Genomic DNA, 10,858 nt, shown 5'->3' with positions numbered 1-10,858 from the left:
AAGCAAGTAAAGTTTTTAATGTGTCCCTTGAAGTGTAAAAAGTTAAAATAAATATATGAACTCATATGAATGCTGTACCAATATCTGCCTCTCATTTCTCTAAATACCTTTTCAGTCGCTTGAAATAGTGATCGCATTGTTAGTATCCTTGTTCCTTGTGACATGCAGCTTCCTTAATTTATAATCTCTCTGGCCACACTTGCTTCCCAAATTTAAAAAGTCCCATATGAATGCTGAGGGCTTTCCTTGCAGTTTAATTAAAGCACATCAAGCTAAAGATTTCTGAAGAGATTATAATTTTTTTAAAAAAAAACCACATTCCCCCAATTCACCCAAAGCAACCTTGTAACTAATCAAGTGCAAAAACACCATATTATATCTCCAAAAGTTATGGAAATTTCCTTTAAGGGAAATTTCAAACGCACATATTCTCTCTCCTCAGTTGAGGTAAAATAGGCAAAATTTGGGGACATTTCCCTCCCATTCCTTAATTAATGCCAACTTTCTAAAAGGATCACTTACCTAAACTTAAAGTTATATGACTTCTGCTAGATCAAATTGGTTGTTCATGAGGCATACAAAGTTATCCCATTAGATGTTTTTAAAAGCCTCCAAGCAGAACATAAAGCAATAACCTTCTTCCACACTTATTCCCCAGCAAGTGATGTTCAGAACAATATCAGTATGAAGACATCACAATCATTAAAGCTTAGGAATCTTTCACTAAAACAACCCCCCTATTTATGGACCAACATGGTGGGATGTAGAACAAATGCTATGTTTTGGGGTGGGTTGAGGAGTCACAGTTCCATTCTTTGGCAGAAGTTCCAGGTAATAAGAAGATCCTAGAAAGATTCCACTAAAATGGACTCTCACTGTACTAATAAAGTCTTACATATTTTCACTGACTATCCTTATTTAATTTGAACAGGCTTTGAATCTAGTTTATCGTGTAAAAATAGAAATTGTTGATGGCGCTCTCGTGCAGGATGAGTGTTGCATTTATCTTACTTATGAAATGCCTGAGGCAAGCTATCCAGTCCACGTGCCTACTTCACCCCCTGGTCTTCTAAGAATGATATGGCCAAGACTTTAGAAAAACAAACTTGATCTCTGTGTGTTGAGGAATATGCTTCTTGCCTTTCTCCAGCAAAAATTCTTTGGTCCTCTACCATAAAATCTGCAATAATGGGAAGTTACTTGCAGAAGACTCCCATTTTTCAGCCAGCAATAGTCCATAACCATTAGTTGCAGCCACATTCTTCAATTACCATGTCTTCATGATGACGGACTCTTATTCTTCCCTTCTCGTGATACAGCATGGACAATGGACTTAACCTGATTGGTGCACAGGATGGGCAGGGCACTCGGTTAGGCTGGTATACCTTCAGCAAGCTCTATGAAACAGAATAGGAAACCATGAGCATCACCCATAAGAATGGATCTAGAGACAGCAAGAGGATTTACTATAATGAACTGGCAGATCCTGATTTTAATAAAGGAGAATATTTATAGCTCAGGTTTGACAGACATCTCATTACCCAAACTAGGTAACATCATCAGTGCTAGTCTGTGATGATACTTAGTTTGGGTAATGAAAGATCTGTAAGAAAACAACCAAGCTCAGAGAGAACCAAGAATGCTCCGGATCCTGGCTGGACTCTGATTCACATGAGGAATCACCAACACATTTAACAAATTTAACAGATAAACTCTACCAAGTCCAACCCACACTCCCTCATACCTGAACATAAGCATGATTTGTTGGTTTGAAGGTCTCATCGACAGGTGATGGACATTCTCCTTCACATCGATAGGCATTATACTTCTTGGGATGCACTATCCAGCTTCCAAAGCCAGTCTTATCAAAATCCACCATCATATCGACTCTTTTGCATGGAGATCTGCCTTCTTCTGCCCACTTGGAGGATTGGAGAGCATTCGATTTAATTCTTTGTTTTTGTTTTCTGTTCCTACGATGGCGACGTCCTCCAGCTTCTTTGGTTGCATTATCAAACAGAACATGCTTGGACATCTCTACAGTTTTAATGAGACTTGGACCCTGTGAAGGCTCCGCGGGTTCCTTATCTTTGGAGAAGATCACCAAGAGTGCTCTATCAGGCCCATTGTGGACAAAATGCTTCTCATCCTCTCTAGAATTATTATGGGTATCCTTATCCTGGAACGCACCTGCTGTTGGGTTACTATTGTCCTCAAATATATTCCCCTCTTCCCAGTCTTGCTGTGGGACTTCTGGAATCTCAATGCCTGATGGCATCCCTTGGTGGAGCCAAAGATGTAATAAGCTAGTGATGTTGAAGACTTTCCAGGGTGAATGGTTGAGGGAGAGGCTAGTCATAAAGGAACCAAGAAACATCTTATCTGTGCAAGTCTGATTCCCATAACATGTGTAGTTGTGGCTGTGATAAATATGCACAGTGATATTTCTAGATTGAGAGAAAGTCAGTAGATGAACCCGGAGCTGTGCCAGCTTGATATCGTAGCTGGGTGAGATGGAAGTCATGTCAAAGGAGAAGTCCCAGTGGTCCCCAAATTGGAATGAATCTGGAAGACAGCAGAAGGATAGCAATTACACAATAAATTCATGCTTGAAATGTTTCCATAAATTCCAAAACTATTCTAAAAATATCATGTAGTAGGAAGACATTTCAATGAGAAATAAAATTAATGAAGCAAAATGTGTTGTTGGAAGAGTGTTCAGCTATGTTCAAATTTGTAATTGGGACATTATTATAATTGCTCAATATAATTGATCTCCTCTCCTAGATCAAACTTGGGGAATTAATTTTTCTGATTGTTTGCATTCAAAGTACCTCAACCACTGGATCAAACTCATTCTCAAAGCTTCATATCCTTCCAATATTCTCATCACTTAATCTTCATCACTATAGCTCAAGATTTTCAGGGGGAATATGTTAAACTAAATACCTTTCGATTGTTTGCACATTTACACCAAACCATAGTTCCAACCTCTGTTTATTTTGTGATCCTAGAAAGCCATTTTAGCCTAGTGGTTAAAACATCAGGTTAGAAATCTAGAGACCATAAATTCTAGTTCTGCTTCAGGCACAAAGCCAACTTGGGGCAGTCACTTTCACTCAGTCTTAGGAAAGAGGCAATGGCAAATCACTTCTGAAAAACCTTGCCAAGAAAACCACAGGGACTTCTCCAGGCAATCCCCGAAAAGACACACATGATTGAACAGAGGGGGGAGAAAGCTAATTGTAGTTCATTTATAAATCATGCTTAAGCAAGGACCCAGAATCTTCCTTATCTAAATTGAGGCACTGAGATCAAATAGGTTACTGAAGGAACCAAGGGGAATACCTCTCTGCCACCTCCTGCTTCTTAGCTAAACTACAGTCAGGTTAGAAAGTTCAGAGCATGTTAATCCATGCTTTTGCCTCACCAAAGAAGAATGAGACTTAAATACTAAGGTAAGCATATGAATTCCATGGTCATCAATAACAATCAAGACATTGGTGTGCATTCTCACTTATGTAGGAATTTAAGGACCATTGTACAAAACAATGCATTCTTAATTTGCTAATTAGCTCTTTTGGTTGGCATTTAAGAGAATGGGCTGCAAATTATGCCTCCAGCCTGTGTCTGATACTGGAAAGGTTGCCCTAGTAGCCAAGCCATTAACTTTCAACTCAAGTCTTTGCTGACAGTCAGGTTAAGGTTAAGGCATCAGGCAAGAAATCAGAAGGTTGTGAGTTCTAGTTTTACCTTAGACATAAAACCAGCTGGGTGATCTTGAGCCAGTCACCCTCTCTCAGCCCTAGGAAAGAAACAATGGCAAACCATTGTTGAAAATCCTTGCAAGGACTTGTCCAGAGAATTACCAGGAATCACTCTGACTCAAAGACACACACACACACACAGAGCAGTCTCTGCTCCCCCAAACTGGCGATATGGGGAGAACAGCAATAGCCTATTTATGATGTAACATTTATGAAATACATAAAAGGCAAAATAATGTGTTTAAACTGCTTTGTGAATTACTCTCCTTGTGTTTCACAACTAAAGAAGAAGAGAAATAACAGCTCCTAAAAGAAGCCAGCATGGTGCATCAAGAACTCTCTGACAAATTGAAAGACAAAAAGGACAAGTATAAAAGTGGAAAGAGGAGCAAATAACGAAGGCAGAATATCAGCAAATAGCCTGAGCCTGTAAAGATGAAGTGAGGAAAGCTAAGGCTGACTATGAAGAAAGGCTTGCCACAAAAGTAAAAAATAACAAACAAACAAAAAAGCTTCTTCCAACATGTTAAAAACAAGAAGTCAATGAAACAATTGGTCCAGTGCTGGGAGAAAGTGGCAAGAAGGTGACAAGCAACAGGGAGAAAGCAGAACTACTTAACTCATTTTTTGCATCTGTCTTTACACAAAGGGAAAAAACAGCTCAACCTATCAAAAACAGCACCACAAAAACAGATTAGGAATACAAGTTAAAATAGGGAAGAAAATGGTAAGTGAGCACCTGTCTACCCTAGACGAGTTCAGATCACTAGGACTGGATGGATTACACCCCAAGATTCAGAAAGAACTGGCAGACGAGATCTCAGAACCACTGAACTATCTCTTTCAAAGATCCTGGAGCACCAGGGAACTGACAGAGAACTAGAAAAGAGCTGATGTGGTTCCCATCTTCAGAAAAAAAAGGAGGGGGGAAATAGATCTAGGAAACTATAGACCTATCAGCCTGACCTCAATATCAGGGAAGAGTCTCGAAAAGATAATCAAGCCATGTAAAAAAGATGTGGAGACTCTAGAAAGAGTGCAGAGAAGAGCAACAAAGATGATTAGGGGATTGGAGGCTAAAACATATGAAGAACGGTTGCAGGAACTGGGTATGTCTAGTTTAATGAAAAGAAGGACTGGGGGAAACATGATAGCAGTGTTATAATATCTCAGGGGTTGCCACAAAGAAGAGGGAGTCAAGTTATTCTCCAAAGCACCTGAGGGTAGGACAAGAAGCAATGGGCGGAAACTAATCAAGGAGAGAAGCAACCTAGAACTAAGGAGAAATTTCCTGACAGAGCAATCAATCAGTGGAACAACTTGCCTCCAGAAGTTGTGACTGCCCCAACACTGGAAGTTTTAAAGAAAATGTTGGATAACCATTTGTCTGAAGTGGTGGAGGGTTTCCTGGCTAGGCATGGAGTTGGACTAGAAGACCTCCAAGGTGCCTTCCCACTCTGTTATTCTACATTCTAAAGACATTGGCAGTCTGTACCTAAGACTTACTAGAAGGAAAAGCTTCTGGGGGAAAACTTTTATAAGCAACTAATATTAACCTGGGCTTGTCAATAGCACTCCATATACAGGTATCTCTGCAAATCACCTCAGTGTCTTCCAGCTAATTCTTAATATCTAGTATTGGTTAACTAATTAATTAATTGGGTTGTGGATGTTCAAAGACCAGAACTTATTAAATACCAATGAAATCTGGATTCCATATCCTGGATTGCTTTGATTGTCCCTTCCCACTCTTTGTAATATTCTTGAAAGGCTGTAATAATTTATTAGGAGTTATTTTAAAAACTTTAAAGTGTTAAAGGAATGGAGGGAAAATTCAATGTTTTATAGCATTATAATGGACTTTGCAGAGCTGAACAGAACAAATAAGAAAGACCAGGAGAAAGTTGTTAGTTTACACATCTGAGAGTTAGAGGCCTGTGTCTGTGTGTGTGTGTTAAGAAATCCCAGGATTAGTGGAGTTACATCTGATCAAAAGGATCAGGTATCTAGGGAGCTGGTCATTACATCTTGAGACTCCCCAACTGGAGAACATTACTACAATAATAATGAGCCAGCATCAGTACTCTCTTGTTCATTGAGATTGATGAAGTCACAGTTATTACAATGAATAGATAGAGAAGATAACTTTTATTGTCATTTTTTGTTTACTGTTGGCACACTGGCACACATTAAAAATGAAATTCTGTTGGCTGCTCTCAAAAGAAAGTATGTATCTACCCATACCATACACAGCACACATATTCACATGCTTTATACATACATATGTGTATGTGCGGGTATAGGTTGATATATACTTTGGAATATATAAGAACCCTGCTCAAGCATGGCTTACATGCTATGCCCTGAATAGAAGGAACTACCAATAATCTTTTCTGTCATCCTCACCACTCTCTGCACCACCTTCCTTTTCTCAAGCAGTAATGCCTCTAAATCAGAGAATAATGCAATATGACAGGATGCCTAAGCCTTTAACTCTCAGATGTGTGAACTACCACACTTTCTTGTTTGCTGTGTTCATCTCTCCGAAGTCCACTATGATGCTATAAAAAATGGAATTGCCCCTCCATCCCTTTTCCACTTTAAAGTTTTTTAAAATAACTCCTAATACATTTTTGCAGCTTTTCAAGGATGTTGCAAAGAGTGGGAAGGGATAGTCAAAGCAACCCATGACTGTTCCATTAATGGTCATGAAACCCAAATAAGACTGATTTATACTTTGTGTTTCTAGACCACCCTTTTTTTAAATCAAATTACAAGCCACAGAATCCTCTTTGATCTTGTGAGCAATGAATTCCACCAACTCATACCGCCACATTCTGAGTGGTTCAGGGCTGTGAATATATATATGTGTGTGAGTTTCCATATAAGGGTGATGCACATGGAACCTGTTTATGCTATTCTTCTGGGCTTCTATAATACATAATACCTTAGGCTAACATGGATTCAGTTGTCAGTGGCCTAGAAACACCCTACTAGTACTACTGTAGCATGAACCAACTTATCAGGGGAAGGAGTTACTTCACGACAGCCATTCTGCCTTCTGCACCCAAGGTTAGTCTTGAGCATATGTGTTTTGAAGAATAAGTGTAGAGACACATGAGAAGGACCATCTCTGTGGAATGTGGAAACCCAGTCATGTTTCGGAAGTGGACTTGCCCATGCTGTCTAAGAAATGGGTGCTTCTGCAAGCCCATGTTCCCTTCCTTTGAAAGCAGTGAAAGGACCTGCGGATCTGCTCCTTTCACTTTTAGCTGCCAGCAGGTTAGTGTCTCCCACTCCATGCCCACCTTGGCCTGGGGGGGGGGGGGACTTTTACCTGCAACCTTCCAGGGAATCCTTCATGAATCACCTGTATCTATTGGCTCTCCCCAATACACAAAGGTGCAGAGTTTGTCACTTTGGTACCCCATTCCCACCCAGAAATATCTGCAGGATGTCAAAAGAGTGAAGGATGTGGATTGGTCCTCCGCTGCAGACGACTGTGGGGAGGGGGGGAAAGCCGGGGTGGGGGGCCGCAATCCACAATGAGGAATAGGGGACGGGGGTCTGGAACCTCACAGTCACCGCTATCACCCCTTTCTAAATACAAGCCCAACCCAATCCCGTTATCCCTCTTAGATTATTATTATTTATTATATCAAGAGAACGGCGGAACTTACTTCGAGCCACCAGGCTGAGGATAGAGTCGGATTCTTTCAAAGCCGAGGCTTCGGCAGTGGACTGACCCAGGTGATGGCCGGCAAGCAGGGAACGGTAGAGGTGCAGCATATACACCGCCGGGTACGCGGCTCTGTGGTGCCGGAGGCGGACAGGGGTTGCGGCGGAGGGCTCTTCAGCTCGCTGCGGGGAGAAGCCGGTAACGGCAGGCTGGCAACTGACCAACAGGTTGAGGAACGCCAGGGTCCAATAAGCCCGCTTCTGGATCGAAGTGAATCTGGAAGGCATCTCCGGAGCGGTCTTGGAAGGAGCGGAAGAATTTCCTTTTCCTTTCCTATCTTCTCTTCGGCAAAGTTTCTCTCTCTCTATCCGTCTCTCCGGAGCGACTCCGAGCAGCGTCTTCTCCTTCTCTCTCCAGCTTTCGTTCACTCAATAGCCCGTCGAGAAACTGGGCAGTTTTTATACCTGGACTGCCTAATCTCGCCAACCTTTGATGTCAACAAACTGTCCCAATTTCGACGTCCTCCACACGTTCCCTATTCTCATGCAATTCTCCACGCTGCGCCGCGCCCCCCTCACCACCACGAAGATGGAGTGACGAGAACCAGCAATTAATTATCCCATACATCACCCCAAGCGGGATGCGAGTGATGTGATTCTTTCACAGATGCTTGAAAAGAGCCAGATCTCTGATGGGGGGCTCTTCAGCCGCCCCGCCTCCTCCACTTCTTTCTGATGATCGGGTGGTCCTTTCGGGTTTTTTTTTGATCTTTTGTTGCGAGAATCGGAAAACCCAGATCCCAATGGGAACTGAGCCGCGTTCTGATCCTTTTAATCTTAGGGAAGATGAGAGCTGATGCGATGGAAATCCTACCCAGGGGAAGAGACCTTTGTTCATTTCATTTTTATCAATTTTGTATTCCAAATGTATGCAGTTATCTAGTTCTGTATGGACTCTTGGTATGGACATTTGTGTGTGTCTCAATTCATTCATTTCGGGAAGGTAACAAACTTAAAAGTTAGGCTTTGAAGCCTTTGTGTTACACTTTTGTAATAAAAACAACAAAGAGTTTTCTGGTAGTTTAGGAATTAAACGATTTATTATCTCAGATGCCTCCCTTTTATCTGACAAAAGTGACGATTAGCCTTTAAGAATAATCAAGACATTTTCATTCTCTCACCTTCGAGAAGGTGTGGCTACACACTTCTGCTTCCAGAGGCTCCTTCTAATTTATTGCAACATCGAAGAATTCTTTTAAAGCACAAAAATTTATATTTGCTTATCTTGTCATTTATGCCTATGCTTTTGAGACTGAGGAGCTGTAGATAGCAGATTGTTATGCCATTGAATGTTTCTGATTAAATTGCTGGTCTTTGAAGTACTGGAAGAATCATTTTGCTCTATTAAACCTGGAAAGTGCTACCATTAAACACACACACACACAGTTTTTTCTAAATGTTAATATTGTGGAATATTGTCACAAAATATTGTGTCAGGACTCAGACCAAATTGAGTGAATCCGAAACATTTATTGAGTTCTTTCTCTGAATGCATGTCTGAGACTGTATTTGTTGATTTATTTACCTGCATTTATTCCATTACTTTATATGTTGCTTTCAGTCTGGACATTCCCACATTTTTCCCTGCAAAAGTATCTGGATCTGTGCTAAAATGATCCTGTGAGTTTCTATAGCTCTAAGTGGACTTGAACTTGGGGTTTCCTTCCTTCCTTCCTTCCTTCCTTCCTTCCTTCCTTCCTTCTTTCCTTCCTTCCTTCCTTCCTCCCTCCCTCCCTCCCTCCCTCCCTTCTTCTCACCTACCTTTTTCCTGGTCCAAATCACATCAGCTCTTTTTTTAAACTGAATGCTGAATAAAGCAATGAAAAAAGATTTTATGATAAAAGTTCATGATACTAATCCAATGCCTTATAACTGAGCATCTGTGCTCTGTGCACATATTAATCTATTTTATTTTTCCTCAAAGTGTAAGCCTGCATTTTCCAAAAAATCTGGCTTTTCAGTTTTGCTTTAAACTAGATTCATTCTAAGGTTTCCTATTTTCTTAGATTTTATTTTTAAACTATTCTTTCAGGTCTCATGATTTGGATAGATTCCATTAATTTCTTATTATCTTGTTAACTTGTAAAAGGGGAAAGTTTATAGATATCCTAATAAAATAAACAAAATGTGATTGCATGGTAAGGGAAAGTTTCTTTTTTTTAATGCAGCTGTAGATAGAGGTAGGCTGTTTTGCTTTTTTTTTCTTGACTGCTTCAATAACTCAAATGTTATAAACTTGACATTTCCATGATTTTATTTACTCATTTATTTAAGAGTGATATTATTTTATTAGTTATTGCTATGGAGAAGACTCTTCAAATAGCTTGATCGTATGCCCATGAAATGTGGACACTGTGGCTTGCTTGCTTGCTTGCTTCCTTCCTTCCTTCCTTCCTTCCTTCCTTCCTTCCTTCCTTCTTTCTTTCTTTCTTCCTTTCCTTTCTTCCTTTCTTCCTCCTTTCCTCCTTTTCTTCCTTCCTCTCACTCACCTTTTTTTCTTCTTTCTCTTAATAGAACTATTATTTGTGCATGTGCCCTTTTATTTCACCAAATAGGATGAACCAATAGCGTGACCCGTCAAAAGCGCGGACCACAAAAGCATGATCGACGAAAGCACGCATTTGACGTCATCACAGCGCGATGAAAAAAATTAAAAATTGAAATAAAATTAAAATTAAAGCAAGACGATTCACGGAAAGGTAAGCGTTAGGTTTAGGGTTAGGGTTAGGGTTAGGTTAAGGGTTAGGGTTAGGTTTAGAGCGTTAGGGTTACGTTTAGCGTTAGGTTAAGGGTTAGCGTTAGGTTTAGCGTTAGGTTAAGGGTTAGTTTAGGTTAGATTTAGGGTTAGGTTAAGGGTTAGGTTTAGGTTTAGGGTTAGGGTTAGGTTTGGGGGGGTTAGGGTAAGGTTTTCGCTTTATTTTTACATTTTTCGATCACAGCGCGATGTTTTCGTCGCGCTGTGATGACGTCATGTACGCGCTTTTGTCGAGCGCGATTTTGTCCTCCGCGGTTTTGTGGTGGAACCAAAAATAGCGATTGGGGAATCTCAACCATATTTGTCCTAATGTTCCTCCCCAGATTTTTTTATTTCAACTTTTCTATAATAGGTTTTTACTGCCACCAAGTGGTTTTACAATTTTTCTTCCTTTTCCAACTAAAAATCATTTTCCTGCATATTACTAAATCAACACTTGTAATTAAGATCACATGAAGTGTTCATGCCACTTTATAATGCCTTGGTAAGGCCACATTTGGAATACTGCATCCAGTTTTGGTCACCACAATATAAAAAAGATGTGGAGACTCTAGAAAGAGTTCAGAGAAGAGCAACAAAAATGATTAGGGGACTGCAG

General features: G+C 40.4%; 1 protein-coding gene across 1 annotated transcript; it reads right to left on the bottom strand.

Annotated features, from left to right (window-relative positions):
- Positions 1-1,244: 1,244 nt before the first annotated feature.
- On the bottom strand, positions 1,245-7,733 carry NODAL (nodal growth differentiation factor). The gene is made up of 3 exons (XM_032228750.1): positions 7,448-7,733; positions 1,745-2,565; positions 1,245-1,397 (listed from the first exon to the last, which is right to left on the bottom strand). Exons 1-3 carry the CDS (start codon positions 7,731-7,733, stop codon positions 1,245-1,247), a joined length of 1,260 nt encoding a protein of 419 aa, XP_032084641.1.
- Between the last annotated feature and the right edge of the window lie 3,125 nt (positions 7,734-10,858).

Source organism: Thamnophis elegans, chromosome 13 (genome assembly GCF_009769535.1).
Source record: "Thamnophis elegans isolate rThaEle1 chromosome 13, rThaEle1.pri, whole genome shotgun sequence".
Classification (NCBI taxonomy): Eukaryota; Metazoa; Chordata; class Lepidosauria; order Squamata; family Colubridae; genus Thamnophis; species Thamnophis elegans.
The sequence above is the reverse complement of the archived record's forward strand: the minus strand, read 5'-3'. Positions and strand labels throughout refer to the sequence as shown.

What these genes read in the sequence shown, in the direction of transcription:
- NODAL (XM_032228750.1), bottom strand. Translation starts at nt 7,733, where the DNA reads ATGCCTTCCAGATTCACTTCGATCCAGAAGCGGGCTTATTGGACCCTG. An exon ending in CCTCAGCCTGGTGGCTCGAA is followed by an intron (nt 2,566 to 7,447) that starts GTAAGTTCCGCC and finishes GCTGTCTTCCAG; the next exon opens with ATTCATTCCAATTTGGGGAC. An exon ending in CAAATCATGCTTATGTTCAG is followed by an intron (nt 1,398 to 1,744) that starts GTATGAGGGAGT and finishes TCTGTTTCATAG; the next exon opens with AGCTTGCTGAAGGTATACCA.